The 18,673-nt window shown below is 32.0% G+C and overlaps 1 protein-coding gene across 1 annotated transcript in view; it reads right to left on the bottom strand.

The window, feature by feature from the left end:
* Positions 1-18,673, bottom strand: part of LOC121437087 (protein diaphanous homolog 2-like) — a 441,828-nt gene that overhangs the window by 331,449 nt on the left and 91,706 nt on the right. The window contains 1 exon segment of the mRNA XM_041636931.1: positions 15,913-16,042. Within this exon segment, the coding sequence (XP_041492865.1) occupies positions 15,913-16,042 (130 nt within the window).

Raw genomic sequence — 18,673 nt, 5'->3', positions numbered from 1 at the left:
AGAAGTTCACAAACGACTGAGTGATCCCTCATCAATGTAATCTAATTGCCAAAAGGACATATGAAGGCCTATTGGATAAATGACAGAAGATTCAATAGAGGATTTGTTAGCCTTCATGTTCAGTGTAGGCAGGGCTAATGGTTAGCAGAGAACTTAATAGCCATTCCACTTTTCACAGTGATATGATTCACTTCTCAGAGCTATTCATGGTTAGAACTGGAAATTAAGAGTTTTTGAAGCAACGAGATCGTATTTCACTCTTAGTATACATGAGTGATTCATATGACAGTTAATAACAGAATTTCTGCGTGACTAGGGAAGAAAAATCTCCATGTGAAATAATGTTGACCCAATTAGAAAAGGCTTCTAAAGCAATAAACTGACGAGGCTCAATGAGACAAAAATCACATAATATTAAAAAACATCATATTAGAAAGATTCTAAGAGGAAGAACAGAAGGCCAGTGTCCCTGCGGGAGGAGATAGATTTGATGAGGTCATTATATTTTTTCAAATATGTTGTAATTAAAAACCAAATAAAATCAAAACCTACTTACCTACTTATGAAGATTACATACTACATATAAATGAAATACCAAAGGATTTGTATTTTTAACCAAAAAAAAAGTCTTCTTACAGGATACTAAACAAATCCCATTAATTTTATTACTGAGATTTCTCCAATTTGACCAAGTAAAGCATTTCTCATCTAAGCTGTCCTTATTAGTGCAGGGGCAATCCCAAACAATAAAACAAAACAAAACAAAAAAAAAAGAAGCAGACCAACATCTCTAATTTATGGTAAACATTTCAAATTTTAAGATTTCTTCATCATGTATCCTAGGCTAACCTCCAATTCTTTATGTTAGTAGAGGATAACTTTGAATTTGTGATCTTCTTGCTTTCTCTTACCAAATGCTGGAATTACAGCCAGGGTCCTACAGACAGTTTCTGTGATGCTGGGGATCATTCCCACCAGAGTTTTATTGTATGTGAGTGAAAACAATTAACCAAAGGAGGTATGTCTGTAGGCAATAAACATGTTCTAAAGAAAAAAAATTTCTAGGAAAATCTAGTATGAAGATCCTTTAATACATAAGTGTGAATTCTTATGACTACATTTGTTATTCCCCACCTCTGCGTGCTTTACTTTTTATTAGGAAGTTCTTCCAAGATCAAGACCAAAGCCAGATATTCATGCCAGGGATGTAACTCTATGTTTATAAAAAAAATAAACAAACAAACAAACAAAACAACAACCATAAACAAAATAAAACAAATCAATCAAACAAATGAGAAACTCGCACTTGAGTAAAGCTTTCCTGGACTGCACTGTCAAGTCAATTTCTACATTTATTGTACTCTATAGCACTGATGCACGTAAGTGATTGAGTGATTTATGTTATTATATATCTGTTTGTTGAGAGGTTCTGGGTGACATATGCTACATGGCACTTCTCTTTGTATCTCCAAAAATCTGACATATAGAAGAAGTTTGATATGTATGCATTCAGTGAATTAGTGCAAATGAAATGCAATCACTTAAAATTATTCTTTATTGTAAATCAAAAACACATTTTATTAATGGTAAATGTTACTATTGTTTTATTTTAAGCTATATTTTCCTTTTATATTAAAGTACTATGGCTTAATCCATACTAGTGAGTTACGAGAGTGTAGTAAGCGAGATGCCTTTAACTCATTATAAGCAACAATGAACAACATATGGTGACATTACTGACTTACAAAACAAAACTGTGAAACAGCATTCTAATATGCTATGCAATGACTCACAGAAAAAGAAAATTAACAGAGTTCAACAGATTCTGTATTGGTATATGCCAGAGATTGGAAGGCACAGGGAGTAAAATATTGACAGTACGCTATGGGACAGTTCAAGTGGATGAATTAGTCCAGAAGAATCAATTGTCACCCGATGATCCTAAACTCTCAAGAAAATATCTAAAAATTGTTCTCAGTGGTTTTCACAACATTGCACAAGCCCAAAACTTTGTTGTTTTAGTTTGTTTTGTTTTGTTTTTGAAGACGGGGTTTATCTGTGTCACAGTCCTGGCTGTCCTGGAACTCACTTTGTGGACCAGGCTGGCCTTGAACTCACTTAGCTCCACCTACCTCTGCCTCCAGAGTGCTGGGACTAAAGGCATGAGCCACCATTGCCTTTCTATTGGTTTAACAGAAGGAGTCACCTTTATCTCTATTTCCCACATTTATCAACCTAGGACTATATCCTGTCCTTGATTCTACAATCAAAAGTATAAGTACAGTTACTAAAAGTCATATTGTTTTGTGAAACAACCACTTCATTTAGTAAGATAAATAACTACGAGAATATATATTTTAACAAAATGGATACCCATACACTTAGCTTGTTTACAATATTTTACAAGTGGGTGTTGTGGACATCAGCAGGAATGATCTTTTTGCAGAATTAGGTGAAATGATATTTAAATAATATAAGGTCACACCACATACTGTCTACTTGTACATTCATACTTCTTGTTGATTTACTTTATGTGAGATTTTAATCTCTCTATCCCAGGGGCCTATTTTAGCAAAAACAATATTTCAATATGTCAAAGACAAAGTGTGCTGTGCATTGATTTCCCTGTCATGTCCATTTCCTTTGCCAGGAGGGACAGAACAAAATTTTAAGATACGAGTGCTTCATAACAAGTCTAGCCCAAAGTAGCTCGTGGCCTCATCAGAGTTTAATGAGACATTCGATCTAAGAAATAAATTAAATGACATTTTGGGATCATGCTTAATGAAGCGGGTATCCACAAAAACTCTGCATTGCAATAGTGCTCTTATAATCTGTGGAGAATAGGGCAGGAGAATGTCATCAATCATTTGGGACAAAATGGCACTCTGTGGAATAGAAATTGTTGAACCTCACTAGCTCCTAGTCTCAATCATGCCCCAGAACTAGTTTCTTGTTATGTTAGTGACATAAAAGAGTCTCCACATGCTTATGTTAATTCCATAAGTCAGTGTCTCATCATTGATACAAGCCTTGTGAAAAAACATAGTGTTTGTGACACTGTAGAGTGAACAAAAGCAAGGAAAATATAATTTTGAAAAAATAAAGTAGGAATTAAGTTTAAGAAAGAAATTTTCCTATAAGAGAAATTAAAAACTTCTATTAAAATTGTTAAAAGGACAGTAATAAATGGTCCTAATAACCAAAACAGTGAGGATAAAACAACTCTTATAGACCTCTAAACTTAATTAGGAAATATGACATCAAATCTATAATTATGTCACTGAAAAATTAAAGTACATTCTTCTTTTCAGATACAAGTATTTCAAAACAGTTACACTTCGTTACAAGGGTTTTGATAATCGCAATCCTCTAATTAAAATAAACAAAATGAGAAAACATTTATTATAAACAATTCATATAAATAAAGAGTAAAAAAGGAACTCAATCAGAAAATGGATAGAGGACATAAGGTGATGATTTTCAAATGAACTAAGTTAATTAGAAGGTAAAATACAGTAAAATCCTTCTCACTAATATTAACAAGCGTTTCAGCTACAATGAAAATGAGATTGTTCATTTATTGACACATGTTTTGTTGTCTACCTGAAAAACAGAACTTTCTGTTTGAATTCATGTGTTCATTTTATGGCCAGCAATGTTTGAAAGCCTGAGTAACATAAACAAAACAGATCAAAGTAATGTTTGTGGGGCTTTGTTGAAACTCATGCTTCATTTTTTGAGGATTGTGTATATGGAGGAAATCTTTCTGGAAAACGTGTTTGAATTCTAAAACAGATTTTTTTTCCAGCTATTCCTCCCCGCAAATAAACAGTTCCATAAAATAATTTTTTTCATTAAATTTCTGTAGAAGTTTTGTTGATCATTCCGTTTTGTAAAAAGTAGCTGACAAGAGAAAAGTAACTCATATCTAAGAGTAGCTAATGCAATAGTTAGTTCTAACCTAACCTTAAAACAGACTGTGACCAATTAAACAAATAAAACTATTCTGAAGTGAAATTTATTCTTTTTTATTGATTTTATTGAGCTATACATTTTATCTGCTCCCTCCTTCCTCACTCCTCCCCTTCAACCCATGAAATTTATTCTTACAATCAAGATTGTAGAACAGGTTGATTCCTCATGAGAAAATCTGCCTTTAGGCTGGTAAATATATAATCATGGGGCTAAAGTGTTTTGTATGTTGTTTCTGAATTCAACAACAACAAAAATATATGCTTATCACATAGGACAATTTTGGTTAAAAGAATCAGTTTTGGATGAATGCGTGGCAGGTACAATGAATACTGACACGGAAACATATTAGAACCCTTCCATTTACACGATAATTCTCTTTTTGACACAAATCTCTTTTTTTGCCAATAAAAAAGTATTTATATAAGAAAACTACCAATACATATAGCTTAGTAGCCCTCAGATATAACTAGTAAATATTACTTTTTTTGTATATTAGTGATATGGGATAGAAAATAAGAATTAAGAAGATTTCAGGTTTATTTATGAGGAACTTTGTGGTCAAACTTTGACAATTCCTGCCTTCACTATTTTGCATGTATTTACTTAATTCCTTGGTGCCTCAGTATGTTTGCTCATAAGATGGGCTAATAGTGGCTCTTATACCCTAAAGTTGTTAGAAGTTTAAATAAATCAGTCTATAAAAGTGATTACAACAGAGTGTAGCAAGCTGTGAATTCAAGAAATGAGAGCTGTTGGCGTAAGTAGCAGCAGCACTTATTATGAGTGCTACAACATTCCTATAAATATTTTTAATAAATGCCCACAAATCCTTTCTGAATGAGGTTTTAACCTACTTTGTTTTATTACTATGATTAAAATTCTAAAACATTTCAGTTGAACATTGTTGTATTATATTTATGCAATAAGAATGATAAAATTTTTAGACACTGATTAAGTATTATCATTCTAATTAACTAAATGGGCAAGTATTCAATTTAGCCATTAATTTTGACAAAAATACTAATAAAAACACTGCTAGAATATTGAAGGACTGGTTAGGAGCAGTGCTTAAAATTTATTAAGATAACAGTAGACTTCATTAATGGTCTAAGGCATTGTTCATGAAAAATATTAGGAAAGAACAGAGATATGATTAAGAGCTAACTACAATATATGTAGATTACATTGAGAGAAATACCTATAGGCAAAAATATAGTGGACATTTTGAAAAAAAAATAGGCAAGCTACCACTACTACAAACACTGATATAAAGTCAGAGGGCATGATAATAATTCTATCAACTGCTCTCATTCCTGGAAAGGATGTCTTATATACTTGAGTGGTCTTAGCCCATAGCATCTTAAAAGCATTACCTGTCCTTTGACAGGATAATCTCATTTTGATATTTTTATCAAATGAAATACCCCATAGTTACTAATTTTTATATAGATTTTCATCATAATGTGAGCAGATCTTTAAAAGGGTCAAATGTTGAGTCTGTATGTTTAAACATCACTCATCATTTGAGTAGATATTAAGATATATATATATATATATATATATATATATATATATATATAAAATAAACAGTCCATTTAGTAAAATGAATTATATGACTTTACACAGTTTTTTCAGATATGAGTGGAGTATTTTAATGTATCTGTCTACAATAGACTTTATAGCACAGGTATCTCTTTTCTTTAGTAAATTTCCCGAGTATGAAATAGGATTCTAAGGATGCCATCCTAAAGCCAGTCCAATATCTTAAATAGGGTGTTATTTATAGATATAATCTGTAATAGGCAAAGTTATGGAATAATCATAAAGAATTATATATTTTAATTATATTTGATGTTCTTTAAGTAAAAAAAAATGGATTGGACTGGAGAGATAGCTCAGCAGTGAAGAGCACTGCCCGCTCTTTCAAAGAGTTCTGGTTTGATTCCCAGCACCCACAAGGCAAATCACAACCATTGTAACTCCAGTTTTGGTGGTACAAAGCCCTCTTCTGGCCTCTGAGGGCACCAGCTACACATCTAGCACACAGACACACATTCAGGCAAAACATAAATACACAGAAAATTTTAAAAATTGAAAAAAAACATATTCCATACATTTGGATTTCTTCATGGCTGATGAAGTTTTCAGATAATTCAATAATGTGAAAATAAATGTACAGTCCATAGACAGACATTAACATGAGAGCATTAAGTGGTAATAGGCATTATCTCAATAAAGAGTAAAGGGACATGCTGAACAGAGGAACTATCCCTCAACCAAACTTTCTATAAATGCTTGTTGAGGGACTTATATACATAAATAAATGTACACCCATACATAGACACACATGATGTGTGTGTATGCATGTGTGTCTATTGCTCACACAAATAAAATAAAAGCAACTTAAATTAGATTCCATGATAAAGCAATGGTTATTTTTCTAAGAAATCCTCATTCACCAAGACTTATGTATGTCTTTTGAAAATGAATAAACTCTTGTAAAAATACCAATAACAAGAATGGCAGTTGCAAGGCATGGTGGTGCAAACCTTTAATTCCAGCACTTGGGAGGCAGAGGCAGCCTGATTTCTGTGAGTTTGAGACCAGCCTGATTAACAGAGCAGAGTTGCAGGACAGCCAGAACTGTTACACAGAGAAACCCAGATTCTCTGGTAAGAAATTTTCAGGAATTAATTATCAAGCCTTATAGCAACCTTTCAAGTTAAGAATTGTTATCTCATTTATAGAAGAAATACGGAGGCACTATGGAGCTAAGGTGAATAGCAGTGTATATATGTGTACATTCTATGACTGTAGAAAGTTCTACAAAGCATAAGCATATTTATCCTTAATATTATATGTGATCATTATTTAGGTTGAGGGTGGCTTCATATTTTTACAGAGAACATAAAGTAGTATAAGAGACCAACTCAAAACTGACTTCAGTCTGAAACATGCCTTAAGCTTATCCATTATTTTTACCACAATCACCTCTCCTACTCTCCCAAGACATCTAATCTTGTTAATGTTTCTACACCCACTCATCATCTTCCTTCGAAGTTGGCCACAACTCTCACACCACTCTAAAAGGTGCTTCTCTTTCTTAACAGACCATAACATGGTTAATGTAGGAGGGGATTGATGAACCATTGGGAATGGACATAGTAAAGGACTGGAAATCACTGTATTTTGACAATAACGTAGTATCACATTGCTCATAGTATATAGGTAAATTTCAGTATATTTGAGTAAACACATCAGGTACTGTCTTTCCTGTAATCAGCATCACATTGACCAAAAAACTAAGCAGCAGGAGTGGACTACTAGTTTAAAACATTCAGAATTCTATCACATAAAAGATTGAAACATGTATTTATGGGGTTCTGATATTTTCCTAGGCTCATAGTGATATTTTAAGTATGGAAAACTTTTATAAGTGTGACTACAAATATACTAAGCACAAATTAAAATATAACCATGTCTACATATGTATCCAAATTTAATAAGTTTTACTTTAATTCATTTCAAACATTCTTATGAAAAAGATTTTGTAAGCTAAGATATCAGCTTAAAGGGATATATTAAAACATAATATTCTACATGTATAAGTATATATGTATGTATATACATATACATATATGCAGATAAAGAAGTTTGTGTATGTATATATATATACATACATATATATATATTTTTTTTTTCATTGATGGGAGCTGGTACATTTTAAATAAAATGTAGACTTTTTAGGTTTCTTTCCCAACATTCTAGAGTCACTCAATGTAGTTCGTCATTAATTTTTTAACTGTAAGTTGGGCTTCTTAACATTCATGAAACATGCACCAGGACCATTCATTCTTCCTGTCTTTTGAAAGAAATAAATGGCTTCCAGCTGACTCTCATGAATCTGACAGTGTTTCTTTCTGAGCCCCATAAAACTGTCTAAGTGATACAAACTTCAGAATACTGACTAGCTAATTTTCTACATTTATTCAACTGTAAATACACAGCTTTGGGGAATAGAGAAAATCTGGTCATATGACATTAGCCAATAGTCCAGCCTGTGACCCCCAACTTGGATGTAGTAAAGAAAATCATGACATGAGTGACCTGTATTTTTTAAACTTAAACATGAGCAAGAAAAACATGGGCAGTGATAATTATATTGATGGCCTTAATTCTGTAACAATACATATGAATATTTGCATCTACACTTAAAGTACTGATAGAGATTTTTTTTTTTGTTTTTGATGACAGAATTCTCTTTGAATAAAGTAGGTTAACTATATTTCTTATGCATGGAATCAATTGGTAGGTGCACGAAGGAAGTTTACACAAAAAAGTTATACTCTGTCCTTATATGAGATGCATAATCATTCAACTTTATTTATATCTTAGATCATTCCAATTAGAAATGCTTTTTAATGAGGCATACATGTACACAAAGTACATGCATTTGTTGAGTTAGAAAGAATAATTGAGGAAATACATTTTAAAAGTGTAATTGGAGAAGGAGAATTGCACGGAAGGCCTCTTATTTGGCAAATGCCTACCAGCTTTTCTTTTGCTTTATATTTTAAGTCTATGTCCTCTCATTACCACATGAAAAATGCTTACCTAATTCACAAGCAGTACACAAGATTATATTTACAATGTGATGTTCTCTGAGTCACGTGGATGTTGATATATAGAAATATACAGACATACAGAAAGAAACCTTAACTTATAAACTATACCTTTTAACTGTCATGTACATTATATACCCTGAAGAACTTCTATTATCCTAATTAATACACTGACTTGCCTTATAATAAAACAATGAAAAATAGAATTAATTTATTATCATCAGTGGAATAGTTCAATATTTTCCAAAACAAAAAACTTCACTATGTACTAGCCTCAAATCTGTAGTTTTAAAAATTATTAAAATTTTAAGTAACTACATTAGACTCTTACTCTCATTTAAAGGTCATGTATTATCAAGACTTCAATTGGATGTCTGAGGGCATTGTGATGATGTAGATATTATGTTTCTAAGGCTAGATGAATAAAGGCTATTCAATACTGCTACAGATGGTCATTAAAAGCCAGGAAGTGACAGGCAGACAGAAAAACCACTAAAAGAGTCATTGGTGAGTAACATATAGTATGGATATGCTGGACAGATTCATATACTAGGCAGGTTGCAGTAAGATGATGTGATATTTCATGAAACTACTCAGAATATAAAACTTAGGAATTGCTATTTCTGAATTTTTCCATTAAATAATTTCAGGAGATATCTGACCTCAGGTAAGAGAAACCAAGAAAAGCACATCAAGGATAAGGGATGACTGCTTTATCCTGTGATATATAGCCCAATTTCTACAGCTTAATCTTGAAACACATTGATGGCAGATGTTAGAGTGAACATGTTCTCCCTTCTTCCTGTAAAAATTTCCAATACTAGCTCATAATTGAAGGATTTCAGGTTATTTCTTTCTTGATATTTCTACCACTTTTCTGTTTATTAACATTTCATGACAAATCCCTTTTTATTGGTTTTTGTGAATTTCATACCACTAGAACCATATTTTCTTTAAGTTAGCATCTGATGATAACCTAATGCCTACAATCTCCTGATATATCCTGCTTGGCTTCAGAACAGATACAATAGCAGTTACACAGAACTGAATGAAGGCAAGCAAAGTACAATTGTTCTTTTTTTTTCTTTTTGCTGTAATATAACAAAACTGCAGAAATAAACACAAACAAACTTTTCTAGGTTTATGGCTAAAATTCCAAATTTGAGTTCTTCTTTGAGTTCAATTTTGTAATACTATAAGAATTTGTCCCTACATGTTTTAGGTGACTAACATTTTTGAAGATATAAGTTGAATTTTTTCATATTTTGTATGCTGTATTTAAAAACAGAATGTTGTTAGAAGTTTAGTCATAAAGAGCTTCATTTTGTTGCAAAATCAATGCATCATATCAAACAACTAATTACTGTTTCATTTACACATGCCATCTTTGTACATAAAGAAATATCTCCATGTCTGAATACAAAATCATATTGGAGATTGTTCCATACATGTCAAAATCTTTTGATAGAATAGAATATACTTGTTTACTTTCTGTTTTATTCATACAAAATAATATTTGAAAAGAATATATATCAGGGCTGGGCATGTTGGCTCATGTCTTTAATCCCAGTGCTTTCAGAGGAGAAAGTAACAGACTGATCTCTGAGAGTTCAAGATGACCCTGATAGTTCCATTGCAGCCAGGGCTACATACTGAGATCTGGTCTCAAATGATGCAAAATTAAGCTAGGCAAGCCCACATAATGCTTTGAGTTTCATATTTTGCATGTTAAAAAAACCAGCATAGTATGCTGATGCTGATTACCGTTTAGTAGAAATCTATCTACTTTTAATTATGTTGCATGTTACCATTTAAATTAATTAATGACAATTTCTAAATATAACTTTAGGAGCAATGTTAAACTTAAATAATACTTTAATATTTAATTAGCAATCTACTGTGGCACCTGTAATATATATATATATATATATATATATATATATATATATATATTTCAAATATCTCACAAAGTAATTTGCTTTTATTTTGCTATTATACTCTTTCAATTACAAAATCCATCTATTAAGAGGTATTTAACAAAATTTGTAATTTTTTTGTTTTTCTTAAACTTCCACGTTTGAGTAAGTCTAACCTTACCCCAATATTAGACAACAGTTATCTGTTTCATTTGCTTTTTTTTTTACTTACTTCTGTATTTTGAATCAAAATGGAATTCATTACAGTATGGTGTGAAAATGGGACATAACCTCCCATTCAAATTATTTCAGAGTAAGTGGTTAAATAATCTAGCCTCAAAGAAGGAGTTTATATAGAGTAGAGGATGAAATTTTGACAGATCTAAAATAAAACCTAGTTTTCCATGTCTGAATATGGTTTCTTTCTCTTGCTGACATAATTAATATGCCCTTGTATCGTGTTAAGCTATAAAATGGTTCATTTAATCACACTTAATTGAATTTATGATTTTATACTTAATTCAGATTTAAATCCTGTAACAATACTATTTATTCTTTTCTCTCCCCTCTCATTACATTGTTTAAGGTAGCTTATACTACTTACCAGGTGGAAACACTTATTAATTCGACAACTTGAAAATATTCTAGGAAGTTAAAATTGAAATGAGGTACTAAACATGGTATCATTATTAGGCAGGGAAGAGAAAACACAATTTAAGAAATAACATGCATTGATAGGCATCAGCATGAAGCTAGGAAATGAAACATAATTAAGACCTCAGGTTATAAGTTCTCACCTTGATACTTGCAAGTTTATTAGTTGTGCATGTTTAGTTTTAATATGTAAGATATTGTGGTAGAGTTGCTATAGTTACATCATCTAAAATTGCTAAAAAAAAAACAAAATGCCTTCAATGTTACTGTGAATATAAAGTGTGACAATGTGTGAAAAGGTATGCTAAAAACAATATAGAAACTAATGTTTGTTATATAATGCATTATATAAGTATAAAAATTGCACGAAAAACATGAAATCCAGGAATTAGAACCATCATACAAGGATCTAAATTTTCTGTTTGCTTGGTACGCTAGTATTAGAGAAGAGAGCAAACTTAGGAGGCACTTCCTTGGGTCAGATGATAATTTGTCATGATTTTAAAATACTGTTTGATAAATAACACAGTAAAATAAATGAATGTAACTGGTAATTAAATGCATTATACTAGTACCCATTCCATCCAACTTGTCATCATAATCTTCACCAGAAAATGAAAGAACTTCCTAGCACCAGGAGGCTGCCAAATAGAATGCAATCAGTCGCTTTATTAAATGACGCCAGTGAGGAGATGACTCAGGCATAGTGCAAAGGAAGAGAAATGGCTTTAAATTTTTCAACAGACAAATGTATCTTTATTTCAGTTTAATAAAATAAGAGACAAATAAATAATTAAAAGGTACTTGACAAACTAATTTAACTGCATAATGAGGGTAATCAAAGGCAGCATTTTGGAATATCAAAATGTAGGAAGTGTGAATTTAATGCAAAAAAGAAAAATTGACAAAGCTAAGGTTAACTTAAAAATACAAATGCAATATTTAGGAAAAATATCAATATTTTTCGTCTTCATTTAAAGCTCTGGACCAGAAATGTGAATGATGAAGTTTCAACTTGATGACTGATGATTTCTCTGCCTTGAATCTTTGATCACTTTTTTTTTACTTCTTTATGCTTTAATTTTCTCAGCTGTTTAATATGACATTAAGCTGGGCTATTTGTTTCAAGATTTCAGAATTTAAAAAAAACTGTGAATGAAATAAAAAATGAACATGGGTCCCCAATTTTCTACACAATCAAACTGGGATAAAGTATTTCAGAAAAAAAAATAACTATTTCCATCATCATTATCATACTAAACGAGGATATCTTATAACAAAACTGTAATCTGAGAATAAAGAAACAATAATTTAAATTTGCTTTAGTTCTAAGTTTATTTAGCCTACATTTCTTGTATGAATTTTCCAGGCTTGCCTTTAATTACTGACCAATGAACACTTTACATAGTGACACTGGACCCTGACTCATGTTTTAGAACATTTTTAGGACCCTCTACATTTCTAGATCTAGGGATCAACTTTTCTTTTATGCACTCTATCTTATTAACTAAAATATCAGTACAAAGCATGAATTCAGATGTACATGTTTAGCATTAGTGGTTGAAAGAAAGAGTACTTCTTTCTGTGTGACTACTTTCATATTAGTTTTTTTGTGAGATGATTATTGTACAATCTTTTCATAATTTCAGCACTGATATGGAGAACATCAAAACTCATTATGGTATCTCCAGCAACTTTCTACTCATTTCTCCTCTTTCAGTAATATCATTGGAAACTTATATTCTATTAATGAAAAGATGAAAGGTCTAGACCATAGAAGATTTATTAATTCCCCATTGTCTGAGTGTGTGGGTGCAACCCTCGCGGTCCTGAGTTCCTTGCTTGTGTTCTCTCTCCTTCTGCTTTTGATTTGGACCTTGAGATTTCTATCTGGTGGTCCGAAGTGCGTCTCTGTGTCTGTATCCTTTCATCGCCTGATGAAGGTTAATATTTAGGAGGATGCCTATATGTTTTTCTTTGGGTTCTCCTTCTTATTTAGCTTCTCTAGGATCACTAATTATAAGCTCAATGTCCTTTATTTATGGCTAGAAACCAAACAAGAGTGAGTACATCCCATGTTTCCCTTTTTGGGTCTGGCTTACCTCACTCAGGATAGTGTTTTCTATTTCCATCCATTTGCATACTGTCACTAAGACAAAAAGGCAACCCACTGACTGGGAGAAGATCTTCACCAACCCCGCAAATGGCAAAGGTCTGATCTCCAAAATATATAAAGAACTCAAGAAACTAGACCGTAAAAGGCTAATCAAACCAATTATAAAATGGGGCACTGAGCTGAACAGGGAATTCTCAACAGAAAAATTTCAAATGGCCAAAAGACACTTAAGGTCATGCTCAACTTCCTTAGTGATCAGGGGAATGCAAATCAAGACAACTTTAAGAAACCATCTTACACTTGTCAGAATGGCTAAAATCAAAAACACCAATGATAGCCTTTCCTGGAGAGGTTGTGGAGTAAGGGGAACACTCATCCATTGCTGGTGGGAATGCAATCTTGTGCAACCACTTTGGAAAACAGTGTTTCGGTTTCTCAGGAAATTCGGGATCAACCTACTCCTGGACCCAGCAATACCACTCTTGGGAATATACCCAAGAGATGCCCAATCATATGACAAAAGCATTTGTTCAACTATGTTCATAGCAGTATTGTTTGTAATAGCCAGAACGTGGAAACAACCTAGATGCCCTTCAATGGAAGAATGGATGAAGAACGTATGGAATATATACATATTAGAGTACTACTCAGCAGTAAAAAACAAGGACTTCTTGAATTCAACATCATTTTCTAGATGAGGATAAAGAAAAATCACTCCCTTAATTCTTTGAAAATATTAATGATACAATTAAAATTTGAAATTTACAATAATTTTAACAGTCTTGATCTGGTGTCTGCCTTTATCAGTTGTAACAATGACCCTAAATATTTGTTATTAATTTTTTAGAAACAATTTAAAACATATATGCATTGTATAAAATATAGTCACATGTTCTATATTAGAATTGTATTATTAGGTGACTATTTTTGTGTAAACATGAGTATATATTCTAATATTTCTTTGACATCACCAGAAAATACTGAATAATGGGAAAACGTTATATACAAAGTCCCTTGATCATGAACTTCCAAACCTATCAACTGTGAGAAGTAAATCTATTTTCATTGCTAATTACCCAAGTATGTGGTATTTTATTGTAGTGAAATAAAACACAGTAAGCAATATGTCTTTCTGTATGCGTGTCCTATTAATAAAGATATTTAGAATTAAACTCTGTTCTGTTTAATTCAACTCAAGATAAGTAGTTTAGATATGGTCACAAAAGGTATCCTAAATATAGGAATTGAAAATAACCACCATCAAATTGACAGGACAATTTATTTTAAACTAAAATTTACATATTTTCTTTTAGAACTGATTCTATTTATTAAAAAAATGAAATGACGAATATTCTGATAGAGGATAGTTAAAATAATAACAGCAATTTTTTAGTTAATATTTGACCTGGTTTTATTTGTGGTGCTTTATATATTTCAATGATAATAATATGCTACTGATAAATGTTTTTTGAAGTTCAATAATGCCTCTAAGTTAAAGGTATACATTAAACACAAGGAATTCAAAAAAGCTACAACATACTTATTAATATAACTTTCTATTATATTATACAATTTTAATATAGAGTAAAAATACATAATAGTATGAAATCATAATGTATCTTCAATAATTAATCTTCATCCACAGCACAGGACACACAAAAAAATAAAAATAAGACAAGGATCTAACAATCCTATAGCAGCAAAGAACTGTAGAATAATATTTACAAGTGATATTCTGGGCTTTATAGACTCTCCCTTCAAAGCACACTAATAGGATTATTTAGTTTTTAGTAAGTTTGGGAAACATGCTTCTGTGTCCTTCCTTTAGCCTCAAAAGTTACAAAATATAATCAATGGATTATATCTTTCTCTTATCCAAAAGAAAAAAAAACTACATTTGCAACCATATTATATCACGTCGAGAAAAATATTTCCTTGATCCATCCCCCTTGTACTTCTTACTCACTTGTTAATGTAGACAATGTTGACAAAGCTACTTACCATGCCTTAAAATCTTACAAACCTTCTGCTCCACTTGTGCTTTCATTCCTCAATTCAATATACTATGATGTAAGACATGAGTCTGCCTTGGATATTTCTAAGGTGTCTACCTTACTCCTATGGCCTCATCATCAACTATTCCTCACTTCTGCTGTAAAAGATTATACAAGTTCACCTGGCATCTATTGAGTTATCTGTGGAAAGAAAGCCCTATGCCATGCTGGCAAAACTTCAGCCTCGTATTTTAGCCATTCCAAAGTCCTTTCTCTTTAGCTAAACTACAGAACATTATCTTTACAACGTTCTCAAGGAACAATGTCTTAGAATCATCTTGAAATCAACAAAGTATGATTCCTTTACAGCATACATTTAAGTTCTTATCAACTTAAAGAATAGATTGAATTATTTGGTTTGAGGTCTGAAAGGTTTAACAACCTCACACTGTTTAAAAATGAAGACGGGTAATTTAAAAGTACAGTGGGCTCAAATATAAGTCAACCAAAACCATCATTCCACTTTTCTTACATCAACAAAGAACTTTTATGATTAATATTGCTCACAGTTTCCTTTGAAATCTTCTCATTAGACTAAAACATATAGGCTAAGAATAGTCTTAATCGATTACCTTTGCTTGCACTTTCCACATGTTCCAGCTCATCAGGAAATTTCAGGATATCTCGGTATTTTTCCTCACATATTTCAGCAAGAAAATGCAAAAGGGTTGTTTTTTGATCTGCTGACTTTGTATCTCTGATCTGGAAGAAAAAAATAGCATTTTTTTGTGAGATAAATAGATTTTTTTTTAAACAAGTCAACAAACAATGAGTGAATATAGATCATGTTGAGGTTCACTTGAACTTTATTTTTCAATTAAATTGGCAGTTGCTTCTTTAATGGCATCTAGTGACATAATTCATGATCTTAAAATGAACCTGGTATTTTATAAAGGAGAAAAACACTAATACAAGTAGCAAATTAAGCCTTAATCTATATTTTCAAAAGATGTCTGAATCATTATGGCAAAATGAACTATTCTTTTTATGAGACACAAACACTAATTTAAGTATTTATAGTAATAGCCTCATTTAATGTGTGTTGATGCTAACAACACTCTGGTCTTTGTATTATTATAAAAATATATTCTTGAAAGATGCATTCATTTGTGAGATTAAATTTATTTCCAGCTATCATAGATGCAAATTAACATAAAAGAGTCAGCATGCTTTACATATCTTTTCTTGCATGGGCCATAAGAAAAAAAATACAAAGTTGTTTCATACAGAATTATGAACCAAAATCAGAATACACAGTCATGGAAGCATGCAATTATTTATTATATATTTGCTTAACATTGTACACTTTTTAGAGATACTAGAAAAAAAATGTCATCAATAGAATGATAAAAATCTTTAAAGGATAGAACAGAAAAAATTTAGGAGTCTAATATTTTCTTATTTAGATTTCTTATACTAGACACAGCTGCAAATGAAATCAAGGATTTACTTATAAACAATTCATAAATACAAGACAATGTATCATATTTTTCTCAGTTTATTGGATGTTTTAATTCTATAAACTTTAGATGATGTGTTTATCCACTGGTGTTCATACAGATTAGGGGTTTTTAGCTTTAAGGATTACTCTGTTTAGAATAAATACATTGTCTTCACAAACAGTTTGGGGAATGACTGCAGAGGATACTTGAGTAATTATAAAATGAAATAGTCTTTGTTGTTTTAATAACTAAAAACAAAAATAATCATAATATTATTATATTAGGCTTATATCAAATCTGTTTTATGCTAAACCTTTTATCAACTATTTATATCCTCATTAAGTGAACATATTATAGAGAAGATTAGCCTCAAGATTCCATGAAAAAATGGCCACAGGAGGCATAATGTTCCAGGGTTCATCATTATTTCTTTGAGAAATTCTACAAAAATAGGATTTCATATATGGAAAATATTTAAAATGCTGTACTCATGCTCATTCACCAAAAAGCTTTTAGTACTACAAGGTTGAATCCGACAATCCAAGGACAAGCTGTAAGAACAAAAAGCAACAGGAACCTAAAGGCAGTTTATCTTAAGTATGGCTAGCAGCTATAGAAGAATCAATTGCAGGCTCTGGTCCTCAAAGACAACTCTTTTGCTGGGATTACTGTGTTATGTGCTCACAAAGTACATCATTTTTACAGTATGTGGGACATTTAAAAAAAATCCCTTACAACTTAACATCCGAGATTCCCTCCCCCCAAAATAAGTGCCAAGATAAACTCCAGAAAAAATCTCCCCTTCCCCACTTGTCAACAGTAAGAAAATTGACTTTTTCCAAAGTCTATGGAGACAAAGTCTATACAAACAAAGAAGAAAAAAAGAACAACAAACTTGCACACTGTTCAAGACACAAAACTGCACATGTATTTTACAGCTGTTAAAATTGTACATAGGAAATGGTGCAAAATAAACAGAAAAATGGTATTGGAGTCATATGCCAATTTTATGCATTTCCTTTTCTTTGTCAGTCATATGGCAATTTTATGCATTTTCTTTTCTTTGTCTCGGCTTTACATTATTTTACAGTAAAAACTTCAGCTTTAGCATTCTTAAACTGCTGAATTTACACATTTATGTGTGTAACAGTATGTGGCTATCTCTGCGTTGTTTGCATGTGTGTGCATATGTGTGAGGATTTGTTCGCCTGTGTGTGTAGGCATTGAGGACATAAGTCAATATCTGGTAGTGTCTTCTATTATTCTCCATCTTGCTTTTTGAGACAGCGTCTCTCACTGAATGTGAAGCTTGCTATTCCAGATAGCCAGGGATCCCTAAGCTTGTCCCTGTCTCCACTCAAAAGAATTTAGACACCACAACCGGATGCTCACCTTACTAGACCTGGATGGAGGTGGGTGGTCCTTGGACTTCCCACAGGTCAGGGAACCCTGATTGCTCTTCGAGCTGATGAGGGAGGGGGACTTGATCGGGGGGAGGGGGAGGGAAATGGGAGGCGGTGGCGGGGAGGAGGCAGAAATCTTTAATACATAATAAAATTAATAAATAAATTAAAAAATAAATTTTAAAAAAAGAATTTAGACATGTTTTTTTATTTTTAATAGTTTTTTTGTTTAATGTGCTTCCTAAGAATCCAAATTCAGATCTTGTATGTGATCACCAAGCACTTTAATCACTGAACCATTTTCAAGTACTGAAAAGAGCTTTCATATTTATTCACTCTCAGTGCCACGAACAATATAATTCTATTATGCAATTTTCCATGGTCAATGGTTGAATCTACCAAAACAAATACAGGATAACATCTCAGTTAAGCAAATATGTTATTATTTCTAATTAAATAAATATGCGTCTTGGAAAAATATGCTTGTG

The sequence above is a fragment of the Microtus oregoni genome, unplaced genomic scaffold (assembly GCF_018167655.1).
Source record: "Microtus oregoni isolate MIOR12 unplaced genomic scaffold, Mior012 000050F_ref0000143, whole genome shotgun sequence".
NCBI classification, from domain to species: Eukaryota; Metazoa; Chordata; class Mammalia; order Rodentia; family Cricetidae; genus Microtus; species Microtus oregoni.
The sequence above is the reverse complement of the archived record's forward strand: the minus strand, read 5'-3'. Positions and strand labels throughout refer to the sequence as shown.